General features: G+C 46.9%; 1 protein-coding gene across 1 annotated transcript in view; it reads right to left on the bottom strand.

Moving 5' to 3' along the window:
* Positions 1-23,253, bottom strand: part of CAPN1 (calpain 1) — a 45,844-nt gene that overhangs the window by 17,705 nt on the left and 4,886 nt on the right. The window contains exons 2-7 of the mRNA XM_072984396.2: positions 10,399-10,686; positions 8,289-8,358; positions 5,883-6,001; positions 2,824-2,957; positions 2,471-2,639; positions 899-982 (exon numbers count right to left, since the gene is read on the bottom strand). Of these exons, the coding sequence (XP_072840497.1) occupies positions 899-982; positions 2,471-2,639; positions 2,824-2,957; positions 5,883-6,001; positions 8,289-8,358; positions 10,399-10,665 (843 nt within the window). The 5' untranslated portion in view covers positions 10,666-10,686. The remainder of the gene's footprint in view (positions 1-898; positions 983-2,470; positions 2,640-2,823; positions 2,958-5,882; positions 6,002-8,288; positions 8,359-10,398; positions 10,687-23,253) is intronic.

The following is a 23,253-nucleotide window of genomic DNA, read 5'->3' as shown; positions in this document are numbered from 1 at the left end:
TCAGAAGAGGAAAAAACATATAGCCGGAGGGGGAGGGGGAGGGAGAACCCACCCTGATGCTGAAAGTCACTGGTCAGTTCCAGAAAAGGGCGCTGCCCATCTGTATGGCTGATGTCTACCAGTATATACGAAAAACTGTGAGTAAAATGAAGCCTTTTATTCTGTCTCATTACTGGTGTCTCTAAGTGAATGCACTGAGATAGTAAGTACTGTACCTATTGACGTAAACTACCCAAAACAAGGGGTGGTCTACTGAGAGAAGACTTGTGGTTCAATCTGTACTGCTGGTCCCTGAACTTTCATGTACTATGTAATTAGAGGAAGTAATTTTAAATAATCAGACACGACTTAACGACCAAACAACAACAAAATTTTTAAAGCACGCTCAATTCTGCACTTTGTCTACCCTTGAACTACTGCAAGACATCAGCCATACAGATGGGCAGCGCCCTTTTCTGGAACTGACCAGTGACTTTCAGTGCAACTCTTTGTAACTCTTAATCATCCACTGTAAAGGTTTCACGCTATATCCTGCGTTGTGGCCTGTTTTGATCTACAGCGGTGCCCCGCATAGCGACGTTAATCCGTTCCAGGATTAACGTCGCTATCCGGATTCGTCGCTATGCAGGGGAGAAACGCTTCCCAATCATCGCAATGCGATGTTTTGCCACCTAAAACATCACAATGCGATTGCATTAGCGATCGCAAAAAACACGTCGCTATCCGGATTCGTCGTTAAACGGTGCACTCGTTAAGGGAGGCACCACTGTATATTAGTTCCAGAATGGCTCATGAGCAGCTGTATTTTACCTTATGGGGATCATTTTGGTTCTACTGCCCACTAAACGGGAACCATCTGGTTAAAAGCAAAAAAAAGGGGGAATGACGGGAAGATCACCTGTTCCGCTCCAGTGACAGAATAAGCGTGGCCCTTGACCAGTTTCTTGAATGTCACGGCCTCCATGTCAAATGCGCTGGTTATCTGAAGAGCAGGAATAAGGGGTTGGGGAGAGTGGAGGAAGAAACGGAGTTACGGTCCAAAACGTATAATCACAGAATCGTAGAATAACTGGAGTTGGAAGGCACCCAACACCCCTGTTCAAGGCAGGAATACAAATCAAAGCCGATCCAACAGAGGGACATCCAATTTGCCCTTAAATGCATAGAAGCCCTCACCAGTTCGTTCCATTGTCGTACCACTCTAACAGTTAGGAAGTTTTTCCTGATATTCAGCCAAAATCTGCCATCCTGTAACTTCAGCCCATTATGACATGTCTTGCACTCCGGGACGATCTAGAACGGATCCTGCCCCTCTTCTTTATGACAGCCTTTTGAGTCTTTGAAAAGGGCTCTCCTATCTCCCCTCAGTCTTCTTTTCTCAAGGCTAAACCTGTCGAATTCTTTCCGTCTTTCCCCCCCAGGACCTGGTTTCCAGTCCCCTGATCATCGTTTGAACTCGCTTCAGGATGCTGCAGCAGCAACAACAACATCCATAGGAAGGTAAGACATTACAGTGGTGCCCCGCATAGCGACGATAATCCGTTCCGGATTAAATCCGGTTTAATGCGTTCCTATGGGGACAAAACTCACTGTTATGCGAAGATTCCCCATACGGCCGCCATTTTCGCCGCCTCGGTAAGCGAGGAATTGGCGCGAAAATGCTGCGGGCAGCCATTTTCTTCATCCGGCGGCCATTTTGGAACCACCGATCAGCTGTTCTGCAAACATCGCAATGCGAAGATCATCATCGCAATGCGATTTTTGCCCATTAGAATTATTGCAATGTGATTGCTTTTGCGATCACTAAACCCGCATCGCTATGCGGATTTGTCGTTAAATGGGTCGCTCGTTATGCGAGGCACCACTGTATTATGGGAACCGAACGAAGCACCTGATGCACACCTGGCCCCGAGAAGGTAGAAGATGGTCTAAACCACCGGTGCAGTTGAACAAAGGCACCCGCGGGGCTCAGGTGCTGAGTTTTTCCCCCTCTTCCAAGAAGGATGACTCGTTAAACCCAGCAGAACAAGAGCAGTAGAAGAGGTGAGCTGACCCGCTCGTGCAAAAGGCAACTTCTACGCCTTTCAGGTGAACGGAACTGGTGGATTTATAGAGCCACATTTGTGCCAGGAAGGAGATCCTATTAACATTTTCCGTGTCAGCCCCCAAACGACCTTGCAGGTAAGGCGCAAAGGTAATCCGGACTCCAAGAGATGAGAAGATCATTTATGACGATGGCCCCTCCAGGGTTCCTCATTGCCTCTGAGCTTAGGTGTTATCCACATGGTAACATCTGGGGGAGTGGGTCTCCATCGTGAGCACTCGGCCACTTCCCATTATCCCACTGTAGCCCATCATCCTTTGCTGAGGCGCATGTCCAGAAGCGCCCACCTGTCTCGGATTCCTTCATATCAGAAGCGCGCCCCACCGGAGACCGCAAACGTCGGGGGGGGGCTGTTGACATACTCACATCAATGGAGCAGCCCATGAGGGACCCCCTCTCCAGGGCTTTCAAGATGATGTGGAAGAGGTCGCTGGGGGGCTTCCGGAGGTCATACCACTCCGTCACGCCGCCGGTGAAGTCTTCAAACCCTTCCGAGGTGCTGCCTCCGGAGAGCGCCTCATAGCAGCCGTTCAGCCTAGGGCAGGGAGAAGAACATGTTAGCGGTTGCGTCTACGAATCCCCAGGAAGGTGTTGATGGGGGAAAAGGGAGCCTGAAAGGGAAGGGACTGGCCAACGTCACCTGGGGAGGGGTGGGAGAAACCCCTCGTACAACCCACACCGGCCACTGAATGCATACCGCCAAGGGAAGGGGTGCTTACTTGGCGTACGCCTTCTCCAGCAGAGCGCTCCAAAATTCGTTGCCTTCTGCCGAATGCACAAACACCAGCTTGCCATCTTTGGTCGGGAGCAGGTCGTCCACGACCACGTCTATCCACTCGCCAAACTGCCAGATCTGCATCGGGGCGGGGCGGGGGGGGGACACACAAAACCGACATGTTGAAAAAGTCAACCCAGGCATGGCGCGAACATCGTTGCCAAGTTACACCGGACCACGGACTTCAGAGTCAAGCCAGATCTAGCGTGCTCTCTCCTGATTCCCATTGGCTGAACAGCCACGGAAGACATAACACTCGAAACCGCGATTATTAGTGCCGGGCCGCGGTTTCCCATCTTGGACTACAACAAATGCTCATGCCTAGATCATGGGTTCAGACATCACTCTTAACCATGACCGAAAAAGAATTACCATGATTAGGTGTTTGTGGCCAGAAATATTCACGCTAATTCCCTGAGAGCCATTGTAATCAATTGTGCTGGAGACTCCCAGATATGAACGGTCTCTTATTATTTTATATCTCTGTGATTTTATTCTGATTTTATTTGATTATATTTGTATTTTAAACAATTGTGACGGCATTTAGCTAATAGAATAAACTTAAACTTGGAACTTGGATTAAGTGTTGTTGTTTTTGTCTGCACTGGGACATGGTTACAGGCCAAGCGATTTCTAGGAGATGCTGTCCGGGAGAACCCCTGTATCCGCGGGATCGTTATCCGCTGATTCACTGACCCATGGTCTGAAAATATCAACCATATTAAATGAAAAAACTGAAGATATATGTATTTCCAGTGCTGGCGTTACCGGAACAGGCCACTACAGAGAACCAGAGACTATGTGTTTGCTCTTTTAAGAGGAATAATAACCATGTATGGTAGGGTCAAGCTGAGAGATGGAGAGAGACTGGCTCAAGGCTGCCCAGTGAGTTTCAGGGGTCACTGAGAATCTGAATTTTCCAAGTCCAACCCTCTAAGCGCCCTTATAGAATCATAAAATTTAAAAAACTTCATTTTATAGAAATAGGACTTTCCTTTTAATATTTTCAGATCATGGATAAGCGAATCTGTGGATACGGATCCCGCGGATAAAGGGGTCCTACTGTGTTCGTTTATTGACATGGAACAGCCTGGCTGATAAGTCTTTTCTGGACTCTTACTAGGTGGGGGGGAGCCTACGGGAACTGTCACAATGAGGGTTTGAGCGTTTCCTGCCACTGACCTGCTTGCTTTATTTGTATCAGGGTGTGGCACACTTTAAAACTATGCACATCGATTAAATATAAAGTCCATTCACATTTAAAACGTTAATAGGATCTGATTCTTTTTGGACCAGAAGCGGGCTACTTCGGTGGCGCTATCTCCGGGATTTATGAGCTCCACTTTGCAGCCGGCTAATCCTTCCCGTCCAGAAGCGTTGCACAGCCAACCCACCGGCCGAAAGACGCTCTTTCTGACTTGCCGACGCCTGCCAAGGGCACTCTGCACATGTTCAGAGGTTGACTCCCTAACTCGCATTTGTGTTGGGCCTCTCGGTCATCCCCCCCCCAGCCCAGTCACCGTGCCAGGTGCAACGACACAAGGGAGGGTGGCGTCGGCTTTGGAGAAGACACCTCCCAGCCAGGAGGCGCCAAATGGTTTTCACCTCTGCCACCGACTGCCCTGGGCAGGGAGCGGCTGCCCCACCCCTTAGCCCTCCCAAGGAGCAGGGCTGAAATGCCAAGGTGGTTCCCACCTGCAAGGGCAGATTCCAGAAATGGGAGGGCCATCGGGCGCGGCGGCTTAAAATAACCCCAGCCATCACATCACGGCTTGCCAGAGGCTGCAAGGCGTTCTGCCGGGTAGGGGGTGGGGTGGGGCTCGTCATAGTGCGAATGGGGATTTCTGCCCTTCGTGAACCGGGTTTGCGTGGAAGGAGGAAAGAAACAGTTCAAAGAAAGCAACGGCACATGTTGGAAAGCATTGCAACCTGCACAGGATGCCTTTTAAGAGGTTTTTAGCCAGGAGGGACCTTCCTGGACTTGGGTGAATGTCAAGCAATTCCCCTTTCTCCCTCAGATTCATTTTCCCTGTCTTTTTTTTTTCTTTCCCCCCAGTCAGAGTTCAGTTGAGAGTCTGTTACGGAGTATGAAGACGGTTAGAGGGAGGTGTTCTGTCAGCTGTGTAACCCAGGCAGTCAACATGAAGCTAGTTAACCAGTTCAGCTCAGCCGCGTAACCAGTTAAGATTTAATCCACAATATATGTATGTATGTATGTATGTATGTATGTATGTATGTATGTATGTATGTATGTATGTATGTATGTATGTATGTATGTATACACACCAGGACTAAAGGTTTCGTTTTACTGACAGTTCTTCATATATATATATATATGAAGAACTGTGAGTAAAATGAAACCTTTAGTCTTTCTCAGTGTCTTACCAGTGTCTCTGGTGTGTGTGTGTGTGTGTGTTCTATATATAGAACACACACACACACACACACACACACACACAAAGAACAGTGTAAGTAAAATGAAATCTTTCATTCTTTCTTATTACTGGTGTCTCTGCATGAATACGTATATTGAGACAATATGTGTGCCAGTTGAAGTAAGTTAACCAAATAAGGGGTTGATCTACTGAGAGGAGACTTGTAGCTGTAGGTCCCTGAACTTTGGTCCACTGCATAATCGAGGACGCCTTTTTAAGCTACACTCAATTAATTCCTCATACGCACCTGGCCAATCAGACCCACCCAGCCATAAAGAAACAGGGCGTAGCCCTAACCAGAGGTGGGGTCCCATGTGCCTCACCCAGGATCTGTGTCCAAAAAAACAACAACAATCTCTACAGAAGTCTCTTTTTTCCAAAAATGGCTGCAAACATTCCAGCGAGCCCTGCTGGGGAGCCAGCCACGTGGGGAGCCTCTGCCTCGTTTCCTGGACCAACTGTGTTTGCCGCAGGTGGGCAGGAGTGCGATTCTGCTGGGGAAACCAGGTGCGCAGCCCCAACACCTGGGCCGGTGTCAGCAACCGTGCCCCGCCAGGCAGTGGCTCACCTCGAAGTGGAAGATCCCAGCGTAGCCATTCTGGAAACTCTGCCCGTGGGGGACGACGCGGTGAAGAAGCGGATCGTTCAGGGTGAGCGAGGCGATGGCCGCCAGAAGCCAGCAATCGCCTGGAGAGTGAGGAAAAGAGACAAAGGAAGGATCAGCCAGGGAAAGCTGTTCTAATCTAGAGGGTTATGAGTTGACTTTCTTGCCAAGGTCTCGATCACGACGCACAGCCTGCGTTTCATTATTCTGGGCTACTGCCGGAGATCAGAATGCCCCACTTCCAAGCTTTTTCCGAAGGCTCTTTATCCTTCCTTAGAAGCCTAAGGCAGCAGACGGCTCATCTCCTCCTCCTCCCCCTTGATCTTCACAACAGCCCTGAAAGGTAGGCGAGGCTCAGAAAAACAGAACGGACACCAAGCCACTCCTTGTTTTCTCATGGGTCAGTGACGAACATGCTCGAGTCTCGCTAGAGCAGTCGAAGCCCTATACGGCTTGTATCCGGGCGACCTGAAGGACCAAATCTCCCCATATCAGCCTTCCTGGTGTTTCAGATCGTCAGAGGAGGCCCTCCTCCTCTCGGTCCCATTGCCAGCGCAGGGAGGGCGGATGGGGACACAAGACGGGGGCCTTCTCGGTGGTGGCTCCCGGGTTATGGAATGATCTCCCTCGGGAGATCAGGCTGGCAGCCGAACTTCCTTTTTTTTATCCTTCCGCCGACAGCGGAAGACTCATATTTTTCAGGCAGGCTTTTAACCATCCTTATGGATTCCCCAAACGCCTTTTAAAAGCTAGGACAGTTTTTCATGCCTCTTTGCTTTTAATGGTTCGATTGTGTTCTAATTCACATCTAGTTTAAGTGTTTCTTAATGTTTAACTTATTCTCTTTTTAATTCTGATCTTTTTAATATCGTGAGCCACCTGGAGAAAAGTGGGTCATCAATAAAGCAAATAAAATAAACCATTACTCCAGGCTGCTCCCCTTTCTAATAATTAACCATCACACACACCCAGAAAAACCACCCGGCCATCTGTTTCCTTATCCACCTTCTTACTCTGAACAAATCTGACGCTCTTTGATTTCAGAAACTAAGCAATATTGAGCGTTATTTTATTGGTATCATTTTTATATTTCCTTTTCTTCTTTTGAAAAAAAAGGCTTCCATTCAGATGATGAAATCTCTAGGCCTACGCAGAATGAATAGATTTTACTGCTTTTATTGTTTTAATCTCATTATACCCAGGGAACACCTGGTTAATGGCCCAGAAAAGTCTGTGCGGCATGCATTCGATTCCCTGATTTGAAATGTTCTTGACCATTTGACATGTAACTTCGGTCCCCCCCCACTCCCCCAGAAGCAATTTGTTATAGATGACTGTGTTATAATTACAGAGGGTATTCATATTCATAGACTAATAAAAATACCCCCATATATGAATACTCTCATCTCTAGTTACAATCACAATTCCCATTCTCCCCATGCTACATGGAGATGGTGGGTGCTGTAGTCTAATGTGCACAGAGGGCTCTCTGGATGGGTTTCTATCTCCAGTGGGAATGTTTACAATAGAGCTTAACACCAAACGCGTGAGATGTAACCGCACACCCAGGATGCTTAAAGCCAATGAATGTTTTACTCGTGATTTCTGTATTTCATTCCCGCTACCCCATTATGTCTGAAGAAGTGGACACAATCTACAAAAGCTGACATTGAAATACAGTGGTGCCTCGCATAACGAGCGCACCGTTTAATGACGAATCCGCATAGCGATCTATTTTTTGGGATCGCTAATGCGATCACATTGCAATGTTTTAATAGCCTAAACATCGCATTGCGATGATCGGTAAGTGTTTCGCTTACCGATCTTCACATTGTGATGTTTGCGGAACAGCTGATTGGCGGTTCCAAAATGGCCGGCGGGTGCCCAAAATGGCCGCCGCAACCGTTTCTGCACGATTTCCTCGCTTACCGAGGCGGCGAAAATGGCGGCACTATGGAGGATCTTTGCATAACGGTGAGTTTTCGCCCCATAAGAACGCATTAAACTTCGTTTCTATGGGGTTCCCCCCCCCCCGGCATTGCGATGTTTCTGAATAGCGACGATTAATCCGGAACGGATTAATGTCACTATGCGGGGCACCACTGTATAATCACCTTTAAGGTGCCACATGGTTTTTTATATCTTGTTTTGTTTTGTTTTGTTTCTTTGGACTTTTGCCTGATAGGCTAACTCGGCTACCGCTTCTAAAACTATAATATTTAGTTATTTCGCATTCTCCCTGCATTTCCCCAGGAGCTCAAGACAGTGCAGATGCTTTCTCCTCTCCTTTTTATTGTCCCAGCAACCCTGCACGACAAGAATCAGACTTTAAAGACAGTTCACCCCCTGCATTGGAGGAAAGGGACTTACCCAACGCTCCTTGGCAAACATCTGTGCGGGTGGCCCCATCGACAATGAAGAGCGGGTTACGGCACAGCTCCTGAAACACACAGCAGAGCGGGGCGCGTTATCCTTCTAGTCTGTGGCTGCTGGATCAAGTCTTAGCATCCCCTGCCGGAAACCTTAAAGGTGAGATGGATCAGTGGCCCAAACTCAGTCGATTCCTATGTTCCCAATTAAACCAGTCATTTAATTCAAAACTAGGAGAGGTGGGCTCTTCGTTTAATTCCCAAAGGTCTCATGTTCTACCTTGGGAAAGACCTCTAACTCCCTGGAGGGCCCCGCGAATGTGGAGCGAATTCAGCTAGACAGATTCAGCTTTCTCACTCCTATTCAATGCCAGTGTTTTTAAAGAACGACAAGGAGCATGCATCTTGCTTTGAATTAGCATAGGGCAACTCTCTCTCCTCCCTAATTCATTACTCATTCAAGCAGTGGGAAACCCTTAGCGGTCCAGATGTTGATGAACTACACCTTCCATTATCCCCAAACTCCACTGGACAGGGTGGCTAGCACTGGTGAGAACAGGAGTTCAACCTCTGGCCTTAAAAGAGTAGAGAACCGGTCAAAACAAATCAAGCGAGTTTCAACGGGGAGGGAATGTAAAGTTCTCTATATAGGCGGGGGGGGGGATGGACGGACCACAAAGCACAAATATAGGAAGGGACACCATTGGCTTGACATGTGAAAAGAATGGAAGGATTGCCGTCGATCGGAAGTTAAGCATGAGTCAGCAAGGTGACGCAGCAGCAAAAAAGGCGAATGTGATATTCAGCTGCATTGACAGACTCATTGAAGAGCACTATGGGAGGAAAAAAAAACCCAATCCAGCAGTAGAAAAGGAAGACCAGCTGGAAGTCACCAAAGGATGGGGAGAACAGCCAGTGCACAGTGCAGCTTTGTAGCCATGAACGTCAACAAGATCATGAAACTGTGATCAACTCCTTGATACAGTAAATCCAGAGATGGACCATCCCGAACCGATGCTGCCCTTCCTCTGCTTCCAGAAAAACCTGCTGAGAGGAGAAACCCGCTCACCCCTTTTGTAACCATCCCCACCGGCCGGGGTGCTCAGGCAGTAAAGACGTTTCACCGAACGTTCCACCGTAATCTGCTCTCCTGCCACTCAAGCCCATGAGATCCAGGGCCGCCCTTTCGATCGGCAGCCGATAACAAACCTGGACTACCTTCCACGCGACAAACATTCATCTATCTGAAGAGCCGCCGTGAGGACAATCCATTTTCACCAGGCCTAATCTCGTCAACTTCTGAAAGACGTCGTCAGCCTCGTTTTCTGGTGCTCTGAAATGCCACCATGATCATCACCACCCCAAAGACGTAGATGGAGAAAATATGATGGCCAGCCAGCCAACGAACTAGATCAGTGGTCCCCCCCATTTTGGGTCCCCAGATGTTCTTGGACTAAAACTCATGTTGTTGTTATTTAGTCGTTCAGTCATGTCCGACTCTTCGTGACCCCATGAACCAGAGCATGCCAGGCCCTCCTGTCTTCCACTGCCTCCCAGAATTGGGTCAAATTCATGTTGGTTGCTTCGCAGACACTGTCCAACCATCTCATCCTCTGTCGTCCCCTTCTCCTCTTGACCTCACGCTTTCCCAACATCCAAGTCTTTTCCAGGGAGTCTTCTCTTCTCGTGAGATGGTCAAAGGATTGGAGCCTCAGCTTCAGGATCTGTCCTTCCAGGGAGCACTCAGGCTTGAAAACTATGAAAACTCACAGAAGCCTTCAATACTCGTTCTGCTGGCCAGAATTTCTGGGAGTTGCTGTCCTAAAACATCTGGGGACCCAAGGTGGGGAGCCACTGAACCAGATAAATAAACAGGCACTAGAATCCCTTTCTAAAACAAGGTGCATGATCTTGTTTCAGGGGAAGAGGGGATGACGAAGGGGAAACTGAAACACGAAGTGGACTTCCAGTCCCGTACAAGTAAGAGAGACCTCAGCTACTGAGCTACCCAGCCGTCTACAACAACAGCGCCGGCCCGCCTGAGTCACAAAGCCACCAACGAGAACCGACCAAAAAAGGACGATAAGGGCCCAGCACAGCTTGCACCTCACCGTAGGTCTTTTCCACTTGACTCCGTAGGTTTTGGAGGAATTGGGACCCAGCTCTTTGAAACCCAGGGAAGACGCCGAAGCCGGGAAGGTTTCGTCTCTGAAAAGAGTTCCGTTCCGCAAACATTCGTTCCGAAGTCTCTCAAAATCCTGTCCCAGGTACTTCACGGCGTTCTCGTGTTTCCCCAGCCCCAAATCCTTCGCTCGCTGCTTTTGGACCTGGGCAGAGACCCCCGTGCAGTAGACCGGCACAATTATTTCTTCGGACATCTTGGCCTTTGGGAAACTTTCCTGAAATAGACAGAAAGGAGTAAAAACTAGAGAACGGAACGCCAGTTTTACTTCCCCCCCCCATGTGCAGGTATATTAAATCCCACATTCTCCCTTCCCCTCTGAACATGACGACATTTGAAACCGTCTTTAAAAAACCTATAAAATTCTTTGCCATGTAGCAAATCCAATAAATGCAAGTGTTCTCAAGCCTACATTCCTGTAAACGTTGAGGAGCGTGCTTTAAAATAAAGAGGTGGCCCAACCATCGCTCATAGGAATTTTAAGCCAGACCTTGAAAACTTTAGCAGTCAAAAGTTCTGGATTTGGATGAGCAAAGCTGTCAGCATCAGCTTTTTCCCACCTCCAAATGACTAAAAAAAAATCTCAAGTTCTTTCTGTCCCAAATTAGGAAGACGTTTGCACATTCTTACCGAAAACATGAGACAAAACGTTCGCACATCCGTATTAAAAAAAAAGCAGTGGGATCCTTAACGGAGCGAGTATAAAGCAACTATCATAAAACAAATCAATTAAATAGTAAGGCAGAAGTGTTCAAAACTAAACGGGCTGTCGCTGCCGAGTTTGGAAGTAAAGATTTATGAGTAATGCAGTTAACTTCTTATGTTTTTGGCTAACAAGAGTATAATGAAGTCCCATTTGAAAGGCAGAACACTTCAGGGTAAAAATCAGGGAAGAAAGTCCATATACTGCTCTAAGAAGTAAACACTTCCTACTGCTATTCAAGAATTACTTTTAAAGGCATTTTAAGGAAGTTTTAGTAGCGTTTCAAAGCATGTTTTCAACTTGTCTACAGTTTTTTTTATCCATGTGGAGCACACTGTGTTTTCTCCCCCCCCCCAATAAAAAATAGCAATCACAGAAAATCAAAGAAAGTGACATCAAGGCTAAACTCCAGTAGTAAGTCATAGAATCATGGAGTGGGACGGGGCCTCGGAGGTCATTGAGTCTGACCCCTTGCTCAAGGCAGGCGTCCACATCAAAGCAGATCTGACAGAGGGTGGTCCCGTTTTCTCTCGAAGGCCAGTGTTCGAGTGCTCACCACGTCCCTGCGCAACTAGCGCAGGCCCATGGAATCAATGGGACTGACTCACTAAATTCCCACTGATTCAATGAGTTTACTCTCATTGCGGCTTACTACTATATTTCAGCCACTGTGTTACATTTTTTTTCCCAATACTGTACTGAGTGACGGCTATGGATTACTTTTTGACAGCTCCCTCCCCGCTCGCAAAACGGGTGTTTTCGGGACCTAAGCTTCGCAAGACAGCGATTTAAACAACTGATGGGTGGTTCGCAAAGCGGCTTTCCTATGGCCGATCTTCGCTAGACAACCACGATTCTTCCCCATTGAAATGCATTAAACAGGTTTCAATGCATTCCAATGAGGAAAATGCTTTTTCGCTAGACGATGATTTCGCTAAACAGCGATTTCAGTGGAACGGATTATCATGGTCTAGCGAGGCACCCCTGTACTTTGAATTCCAGCCGGAAAATGGACTGGCAGCTTCAACTCCAGTGTTTGTACTGAAGATGGCTTTTTATTTGGAATAAGGACAACCCAAACTTGACTTCCTTTTCACGGGAAGACTGGGGTAGCTCAGTATGACAAAAGATATTTTGTATTTGATTCCTGCCATTTCCCTGTAGCGCCGCAAAAGTTCTTTTGGCAGGAAAGCCCGGACAACGGCTGTGAGTCAGTTGTTATAGAGCCCGTGGATCATTGACATGCGCCGTTGGCCCTCTCTACCACCATGCGATGTTCTTCCTGGCTCCCTCCTGGCCCTGTCTCCAATCATCTGGGTATGAGTAGAAGCTACAGGAATGCAGAAAAACATGCAGAATGGGATAGTGGGGATCAGATGTGAACTTCTCACTGACCTCCACTCGCTAGCTTGCTTTCCAACCCTCTTTCCCTTCCGTCTTCCTTACTCGCGAAGCACGCTTCTCAACCCGCATGGCTGTGAAACATCTGGACGACACCCAGGTAGTCATACCAGGAGATCAGAGATAGCAACAGGGTGGGAGAGTTTGAAATCATGCAAATCAAGGGAAATTCTGTGGTTTTAGAAGTTTAATTTGTATAGAAGCAGTAGATGACCGGAGTCTTCTTAAACAATGAAGACTGGGGACACAGACAGCCCCATGCTGAAATCCTGCAGCAAGTTCCCACCAGAGGAAGCTCATTGAATGGAATGGAATTTACACGGGAGCTGACTCACCAAATCACCACCTATTCAGTGGCCTACTCTAGTTGACTTACTAACGGATGTTAGCCACCGAATTCAACTACAGGAGACCATCTTCTTTTTTCCCATTCAGCTGAATATTAATCCATTTATGAAAATGCCAAATATCATGTAGTATTTGGAGATATTTACAGTGGTGCCTCGCATGACAAGGATAATTCGTTCCGTTGAAATCGCTGTTAAGCGAAATCCTCGTCAAGCGAAATGAAAAAGCCCACTGAAATGCATTGAAACCAGTTCAATGCATTCCAATGGGCTGAAAACTCACCGTCCAGTGAAGATCATTCATAGGGGCGGGCATTTTCGGTGCCTGTAAAGCGGGGAATCTATCCTGAAAACACAGCAGGGAGCCATTTTGCACAGCGGGTGGCCATTTTAGAACCACCGATCAGCTGTTTCAAAATCGTTTAGTGAAAAATCGGTTCCCAAGCAGGGAACTGATCATCGTTAAGCGAATTTTCCCCATAGGAACATCGTTTTGGGATCACAAAAGCGATTGCAAAAACTTCATTGTCAGGCAGTTTTGTCATTTAACAAGGCAATCATTAAGCGAGGCACCACTGTATTCATATCTCAGACAGGCATTCTAGGCACTCTGCTTAGCTGTGCTTAGAATATTCTCCATCTGAATCCCAAATATATCACAGCTAGCAGCTGCGTATACATCGGCACGAGGATAACACCGTTTCCAATACTTCACCCTTGCAAAAGTCCATCGGAGTCTTCTGATCCTGCTTCACTGAAAGCAGGGTGGCTAAAAATCAATGTGTTTTTTTTAAAAAAATCAAACTGATTTAAATCACAATTTAAATTTTAAAAATGTTTTTTTAAAATTTGACATCGTCAAAAAACCCAGAATTTTTTAAATTGTGATTTAAATCAACTTCATTTAACTGGGATTTGAGTTGTTAACTTGCTCCAAGTTTTAACTTGGTCAACTCGATTTAAATCCCATCCACCGCAGCGATTAAGCCAAGCCTGACCCAGGTCACTGATAAAGAGGGGTATTGTTAAAGAGTGGCAAGTATTCATTTAAAAAAAGAAACAAAAGGTACGCCTCTACTTCTTATAATTACTAGAAGAAAATTTTGTAATGTCGTTGCCACACCAGATACATTCTCCTGCATGATATAAATCAGCGGTGTCCAACCTTGGGGCCTCCAGATGTTCTTGGACTACATCTCCCAGAAGCCTTCACCACCACCTCTGCTAGCCAGGATTTCTGGGAGTTGAAGTCCAAGAACATCTGGAGGCCCAAGTTGGAGGACCACTGATATAAATGATTATGACAATTTTAATTCCTGGCCAGGGAGGCTATGTGGAAAGATGACAAACAGGATTCTTCCAGATGCTTGAGGCTATCTATGAGTAGAGAAAAGGGACTTAATCTTGGTGCAGCTTAGGCCCACTCAGGAGAAAACATCTGTCTCTTCTCCGGAGAGGTCAGACTGGCAGAACAGTCAAAGAGTGTTTAAGTGGAATTAACTCGGGAGAGGGAGGTTCTTAAATCATCCATGAAAGGCCTGCCATGGACGGAGTGGGAGAAGAGAAACGTGAAGACTGAAAGAACAACAACAACAAAAAAGGCTCGGTTGTCCGCCTGCCTGGGAAAACCGGCTTGTCATTTGAAGAAAAATCAGCTAATGCTGATCTGGTAAGGCACCGGTACAGAGGGGGAGAAAATCAGAATACCCAAGCAAATTGAATCTAGGGATCTGCCCCACCAAGCCGGCCAGAATAATTAATTTTATTTAAAATATTCTCCCCTTCTTCTTTCTCCTTAATAAGGACCCAAAGCAGCTTACATCATTAAAAGACAACATTCACGCTAACCACTGGGAGTATACAAATACAGTGGTGCCTCGCAGTGCGACGTTAATTCGTTCTGAAAAAATCGCTGTTGCACAAAAACGTCGCAATGCGAAAATAAAAAGCCCATAGAAATACATTAAAACCTGATTAATGCATTCCTATGGGCTTAAAACTCACGGTTCAGCGAAGATCCTCCATAGCGCTGCCATTTTCGCTGCCTCTAAAGAGAGGGATCCGTCCCAGAAAACAGCGGGCAGCCATGTTTTTTTCCTGGTGGCCATTTTCAAACCGCCGATCAGCTGTGCGAAAAGGGTTGCTTTGCAATGATCGGTCATCGCAAAGCGAAAATACCCCATAGGGAACATCGCAAAGCGATCGTAAAACCGATCGCAAAAACAGCGTCGCTAAGCAATTTTGTCGCTAAACAGAGCAATCGCTAAGCGAGGCACCACTGTAGTGAAAAGAATCAAACACCATACTAAAACACAGAAGCAACCCAAAAACACATTCCATGCAGTAAGGGACAAAAATCCATTTAAAAAAACAAAACACTTGTTCGCTTGCCCGGTGGACTCTCTTGATCTTCCATTTAGTGTCCTTCCACTTACCCTAACGTTTGATATTAACGAATCGTGGTCTCATTCTGACACAGAAAATACAACTTCTCCTTTTGTTGCTTCCAGTTGAGTCATTGGCCTTCTAGGGAGGGCCATGTGGCCAAAAGCCATCTCTTCAGTTGCCTGAAGCCAAGTTCGTACAATAAACAAAATCCGGCCTTTGCAGAATTCAATGAGTCACGTTTCTGCTGACGGCTGAGGCCAAGTTCTCGATCAGAGTCTGGTGATCATTGATCTCTTACCTTTGCGTTCCAGTCAACGCTTATGATCATCATTACATCCCAGTTTGGTATCTGATGTATTTCGTCTTCCCCACTGATATAAAAGCTTTCTACGTTTTTCTAGCATCCGAGGCTGAAGTTAAATGATGGTTATGTTGATACGTTTTCAAAGATATCTGACTGATATGAATCCATCAGAATTTGCATTAGAGCCCCTCACTCTTTGTGCTGTGCCTAACCCCATTCATTTTCTTGTCCACTTTAATTCGCTCACAGCAAGCAGTGCAATCTTCAAATGTCCTATTTCTCGCTTTACAGTTTGTACCTCGATTCATACTTCTGACATTACGTGTTCTAATTGTATTTGTCACGCAACACTGGGTTTTTCCTTCTGCTCTCTGCAAAGACACAACTAAACATCCCTTTGGCTCAAATTCAGTTCCTTCATTAGCAACAGTGCTGTTCATACTTGTCCATGCTTTTTCTTCCTCTAACAGCTAATTAGGTACTTTCTGACCTAGGAGTCCTCTCTTCCAGCACTATCTCTTGCTCCATTTTGGACTGTCTCATCCTCATAGAGTTTACAAGGTATAAAACATCCATAAGTGGCTTACTCTTGCCATCTTCTGCACAGTACTAACAAGAGTTAGCTGGAATGTCACCGCTGTTGTGAAAAATCTTCCACCAGTGTCACTTTCCACAACTGTGGATGCCCAGTTGTTGCCTTTTGTGAGTTTCTCCACACCTCCTCTTGCCATTGAAACAACTGCACAACAAACTTGCAAACTGCTCTATAATCCCAGAAAAACATTTTAGGGCAAACTTTCAGGCAGGCAAGAAGTTCACAGATGAGTCACCCTCGCCCACGGTTCTAACTGCATTGGAATAAATCTGATGAGCTGTTATTGGAGGCCACACCCTAGCTGGGTGCAAATGTGTTCAGACCTGCTCAGGCGTTATCAGGGGAAAAAAGGTGACGATGTCAGAAGACTTGAAACTGAATGCGAATTTGAGGATGGAGGACAGACACAAATTTGGGGACGAAGGCCAGCGAACGTTGAGTCTAGAGCGTCTCTCATTCCGGGTTGAGGGACTCCGGAAGTCTATGTTTCTGGTACTCCACAGAACCACGAAACTCACTGAATCTGGAGCAGGCATCATCTACTCCTCATCCACCCCAGAACGTTTTGGAAGGACAGATGTGGTGAAGAGCCACGTACCCCCACCTTGACCTCGTTCAAGGAAAGGCTGGAGAGAACTGTAACAAATGAATAAATATGTACAGTGGTGCCCCGCATAGCGACGATAATCCGCTCCGAAAAAATCGTTGCTATCCGGATTCATCACTATGCGGGGCAAAAAAGTCCATAGGAACGCATTGAAACATGTTTAATGTGTTCCTATGGGCAAAAAACTCACTGTTATCCGGAAATCCTCCATGCGACCGCCATTTTCGCTGCCTGGTAAGCGAGGAAAGGGCGCGAAAACACTGCGGGCGGCCATTTTCTTTACTCGGTGGCCATTTTGGAACCACCGATCAGCTGTTAGAAAAAACATTGCTATTCGTTTCGCTTACTGATCATCGCAAAGCGATTTTTGGCCATCTAAAACATTGTTATGCGATCGCTTTTGCGATCACAAAAAACGCATCGCTATGCAGATTCGTCGTTAAACGAATCGCTCGTTATGCAGGGCACCACTGTAATCGGAACCATCCATGCTCTTTCCTCAAATGGATGTCTTACAAATAGGTGGGGTGCCCCACTGCCATCCTCCCTACAAGTGGGCGCAATGGGGGTTTGAGAGTCCAGTGTCTATGGAAAGTGGTGGCTTTTGGAAAACGGCATTCAGTGACTCTTTCTCTGACTTAATTCTCAATAAATTTACCATTTCTTTTGCGCTACTTGTGCAGTCATCTCAGCCTGGTAAAGCAGACCTGAGCCCCTGAATGCTGGTATCCTAATAAATCAGGGAGGATTTTATATACCTTGTTTTCTCTTTGCTGTGGAACTCCCTGCCACTGGAGGCCAACCTGGCCCTGTCTTGGCTGTCCCTTCACAAGCAGACAAAGACCTTCCTCTTCAGGCAAGCTTTCTCTCAGTGTCTGGTGACCTGGGTGTGATTTTTTAAATGAACTCTTACGCATTATTGTTTTGACTGTTTTTTAAGTATTGCTTTCGTATACCATTTCTCAGAGAGGTATTTGTTTATTCCTTTTTCATATCTGTCTATGCAGCTGACAGATTTTACTTTCTTGGGCTCCATGATCAGTGCAGATGGGGACAGCAGCCACGAAATTAAAAGACGCCTGCTTCTTGGGAGGAAAGCCATGACAAACCTCGACAGCGTCTTAAAAAGCAGAGACATCACCTTGCCGACAAAAGTCTGCATAGCCAAAGCTATGGTTTTTCCTGTCGTGATGTATGGATGTGAGAGCTGGACCATAAAGAAAGCAGACCGCCGAAGAATTGAAGCCTTTGAATTGTGGTGCTGGAGGAGGCTCTTGAGAATCCCCTGGACTGCAAGGAGAAGAAACCGATCCATTCTGAAGGAAATCAACCCCGAGGGCTCGCTGGAAGGACAGATCCTGAAGCTGAGGCTCCAATCCTTTGGCCATCTCATGAGAAGAGAAGACTCCTTGGATGATGTTGGGAAAATGTGAAGGCAAGAGAAGGGGATGACGTAGGACGAGATGGATGGACAGGGTCATTGAAGCGACCAACATGAATTTGGCCAAACTCTGGGAGGCCGTGGAAGACAGTTGGGCCTGGTGTGCTCTGGTCCATGGGATCACAAAGAGTCGGACATGACTTAACCATACTTGTTTTTAGCTTTAAAATTGTCTTTCAATGATATCAGAATCTAAGTGGTGGCTTGCAGGGCCTACTTTATTGCAACCGGCAGGGTGATGGAGGGAACCAGAGGCTGCACCGTGGTTGAGTCTGCCTGACAAAGCCCTCTGTGCTACTCAAAACCTTGCCACATTGTAAAACCGCAGGATGGTTCCAGGAAAAGATGCTATCTCCATCATTTGCCTGCAAGGGTAGAAAAATGAGGAAGAGAAACTTCTCTCGGTGTCAAACCCAGGTTCCTTACCTGGCTGAATATTCAAACCTGGAACTGCGCAATGCGTTTTCTGTCCGTGCATGTCAAAACTCTTCTCTATTAATGCATCTATCCACACGTCTATCTCCTAAGCTTTCGGACCCTCCCTCGGCAGCCACATTTATGAATATACTCTTAATTTGTGGTTGTTATTGTCAAGTCACGCCTAATGTACGGTGATCCTATGAATGAACATTCTCCAAAACAGGTCTTGTAGACTCAAGCCTGTGGTTTCCTTTAGGGCATCGTCCATCTCGCATTTCGGTGTCCTCTCTTCCTGCGGCCTTCTAATTTTCTCGCCATTATTGTCTTTTCCAGAGAATCCTGTCTTCTCAGTGAGGTGTGGTCCAAAGCAGGACAGTCTCCATTACAACCTTTTTGCTCCCAGCGATCATTCAAGTTTGATCTGATCTGCTTGTCTTTCTAGAAGGCTCCAACACCAAATTGCAAACAGATCATGTTTTCCCCACCCCTGTCCATTTTCTTAACGGTCTAGCTTTTCACACCCATCCGCGGCGATCGGAAAAACAACAGCGTGGATGATCTTGATCTGGGTCTCCGGTGACACATCCTTGCACCTGATGATCTTTTCTCATTCCTCCATGGCTGCCCTTCTATAACTCCATCTTCTGATTTCTTGACTGAAGTTTCCCTTTTGACTGGTGACTGACGGTTAAAATGTTGTCCTCTGGATATTATTCGGCTGCAACTCCAGCACAGTCATCAGCGAGGAATTCAAAGAGTGTCTGGAAGGCTGCGTTTCGCTCGCCCTGCAAGCTGAACTGCTCTTTTCCATGTCTCCCAACCTAGTTATTCCAGGAATCAAGGGATTTAAAAAAATGCTATGGAAGACTTCAAAGGATGTGGGGTTAACACCTAACCCTTAGTGAAGCCTCAAACCAGGAAGTAGGTATATTGGCCAAGAAACACAACTGAATAGTGGGTGTAAATTTGCATTTCAGGGAAAGCCAAGAGGGGAGGTGGAAAGAGAACCACATTTAGGACAAAGGGCAACATAAAAGGAAATGTAGCGGCATAGATACCAAAACCACAGCAATGGGAGATGTTCCTCTATGGGAAATGGCGATCCAGCATACAAGTGGTGCCTCGCTAGACAGTTACCCCGCATGACAGGTTTTTTCTGCTGGACATTGACTTTTTGCCATCGCTATAGCGATTCGCAAAACAGTGATTCCTATGGGGGAATTTTGCTGGACAATGTTCGGCCTCTGCTTCGCAAACCGATTTTCGCTAGACAACGATTTTGACAGCTCCCTCCGCGCTCGCATAACGGGTGTTTTTGGGACCTAAGCTTCGCAAGACAGCAATTTAAACAGCTAATCGGCGGTTCGCAAAGCGGCTTTCCTATGGCCGATCTTCGCTAGACGATTATTCTTCCCCCTTGGAACGCATTAAACAGGTTTCAATGCATTCCAATGGGGAGATGCTGTTCGCTAGATGATGATTTCGCTAAACAGCAATTTCAGTGGAATGGATTACCATCATCTAGCGAGGCACCACTGTATATACAGGCCAGTCTGGACTATGAAATTTGGTGTGATCCAGCAGGTGCTTTAAAAGTCCTTAATCTTCAGTGCAATTGATTTTAACTCAAGTACAAGCCCGGGAAGGCAGAACAAAGAGCTGGTTTGCATAGCAATGAATCATGACCAAAAGACTGGATGCCAGAGCAGTGTGCCACAAAGGCGTGGGCCAGCTCTTAAAGGGGAAGGGCGGGTCATTTAAAGTAGAAACACAAGTAGACAAGGCCTTTTCTCCCCCATACCAAACAGTGCTATCAGGGAGCCGCACACCGTAACTACCACGGCTGCACCAGGCTGGCAAAACTGTCTTCAGGGTAACAAGTTTCCGTTTCTCAGTGTCTGAGGTTGTGTGTCACAACTAGTTCCTGATCGTATTCAACGAATATTGTTCCGTGCAGAATCCTTTCTGCTTTGTATTTTGGGTCTTATAGGTCGATAGGGATGTGGTGGCACTGCAGGTCAAACCGCAGAAGCCTCTGGGCTGCAAGGTCGGAAGACCAGCCGTCGCAAGATCGAATCCATGCGGCGGAGGGAGCTCCCGTTGCTTGTCCCAGCTCCTGCCAACATGTTCGAAAGCATGTAAAAAATGTGAGTAGATAAATAGGTACCACCTCGGTGGGAAGGTCACGGCATTCCGTGTCTAGTCACACTGGCTACGTGACCACGGAAACGGTCTTCAGACAAAACGCTGGCTCTACGGCTTGGAAACGGGGATGAGCACCGCGCCCTAGAGTCGGACACGACTGGACTGAAAATGTCAAGGGGAACCTCTATTACCTTATAGGTCCACATACAATCCAAAGTTAAGACCTAGGTGTTTATTTGGGGGTAAAACCACAATCGGAGTGGCTTTCCTTTTAGGTAACCAGAAGTCGACGCGAGGCCTGCTCACATCTAGGAGAAAAGGCACACATTTGAGTTTTAGCAGAGTTTAGGTCCATTTCTATCATAATATGAGCCACGTTCCTCTAATGCATCTACGAAAAGATTTTCTATCTTTTGAAAAAAGCGGTGTGATTCGGAAACAAAGGCAAGATCGTCGGCATAAATGAAACCCTCCAGGAAGCGGGCGGTCCTTGGTGTGTAGATATTAAACAAAACAGGAGCCTGGACGTTGCCCTCGCGTAGACCATACTTTTGCATCAGTTGCGTTATCCCTGAAAGAGTCGTGCTTTTACAAAAAGGGTTGCTATTCCTTGAATTCGGTGGGTGCATCCAACAGTTAGAGGCCTCGCTCAATGAGCTATCCAGCCAGCCCTACCAGCAGCAAAGAGCACATGGTTAACTCAATCATCTTCCTCATTCCAAGACATCCTCAATATGTTACATTAAATGTAGGACTGGCGCTCTACCGTTCTTCTCATGTCCAAAGCTACCATTTGGAGAGAGGACCGGTAGGGTCCACTACAGTTAAGGACTCTGTGCAAACAGTTCCAAAAAAAATGATGATGATTCATTTCCAATAGTGGGCCTTGGAGGTAGTTTCATCCTCTGGATACAGACAAATTGGTCACGGGCTCCCAGGGAATGGACCGATGTTTGTACAGTACCGTACTTCCGCTAACCCGCTTCTTAAGAAATCATCTCTCCTGCAGAAGAAGGCTGCTCTTGATCGTGTCTATCATCTTGAATTGTGAACCTGCTGGCATGAACTGGCACGCCATGGGCCAGTGCTATTTGGCATTGGGGTACAGACTGAATTCACCCACCGTTGGGTTACAGGCTCAGTAACAAATAGGTTATAGTTTTCTGCGGCCATCTCCTGCCATTGAAAGATGGGGGATAATTTGCTTTCATGCCTCGAGGCTACTTGGAAGGTCCCCTCACCCTCTATTTTAGCACAGCTTCTCCATGGTTGAGAGGCTGCTTAAGAGAACTGTCTGGGGTTTTATAGATTGCATGGGGCGGTTTATAAATACAGGATACCGTGCAATTGCTTAGCTCCACTGTTATTATCTCTATACCATCCGGTTGGGTGCAATCTTTGCGTCGGCCATTTGCGTTTCGTTTTTTTCTTCTACAATCTGAGCAACGGCTTTTAAAAGTCGTGCAGCCGATGCGTCGGAGATGCCGGGAGGCTTGCCCGCCGCCCACAGCCCGGGCGGAACCAGCGGCCTTAGGATCGCTTGCCATTTACTCCTTCAGCTCCAGGTTGCTGGTAAGGTCTTCTTTAGGCGGCCGGCTCCTTTCGACAATGGTTGCCTGTCATTGCCCTCTCACGCCTCGGGGAACCTAGAAACGGTCCGTTCTGCCCTGTCCTCGCGCTAAACAGAACCAGACCCGGAGCCGTTTAACAAGAATCAGTAGAGGTGTCTAGTGGCCAGCGTTGGTCTCTCTCTCTCTCACTTTCCCCAAACAGGTACATTTGGGAGAACAAACATCTCACTTGGAAGGCCCCTTCATAAACAGAGCCCAAATGCCACCCAAATGCATGTCGGAAACCGTTCAAACCACCTTTTCTAGGAGGAGTAACAGACAAGATATACACCCAGGCGGGATTTGGTGTCCCCTGCCCATCTGTCTTTTCTAGAGCCGCAGGTAGATTGGTAAGCTTCCTTCCTACTCCTTCATCAGCTCACTCTTCCCCAGGGTACAATGAAACAATGTCATACGGCTTTTCCATAACTGTTTTGTTTGTTTAGTCGTGTCCGACTCTTCGTGACCCCATGGGCCAGAGCACGCCAGGCTTTTCCATAATAGCGGCCAGCAAATCTTAAGAGGCACAAAAGCCAGTTCTAGAGTTTCTGTAAAGTGACTTAAGGATCTCCCTATTCCCTGGGCTCTCCCCAAATGGCTCCAACAGCCACGGACTCACCAGAAGACCTCTGTTACTCTACCGCTATAAATACCAAGTGATTCTAATTCTGTGAGGCGGAGAGCGGAGCCACCCATTTGGAGAAAACGGTGACCTGCCTTAATTTTATGTACAGAAACCAAATGTTCTGACAAATTGAATTTGACGTGGATATGGGGTGGGATCCCTCACCACACCTGAGGCAAGGAGGCTGTGACTGCCATC

Source organism: Pogona vitticeps, chromosome 15 (genome assembly GCF_051106095.1).
Source record: "Pogona vitticeps strain Pit_001003342236 chromosome 15, PviZW2.1, whole genome shotgun sequence".
Classification (NCBI taxonomy): domain Eukaryota; kingdom Metazoa; phylum Chordata; class Lepidosauria; order Squamata; family Agamidae; genus Pogona; species Pogona vitticeps.
The sequence above is the reverse complement of the archived record's forward strand: the minus strand, read 5'-3'. Positions and strand labels throughout refer to the sequence as shown.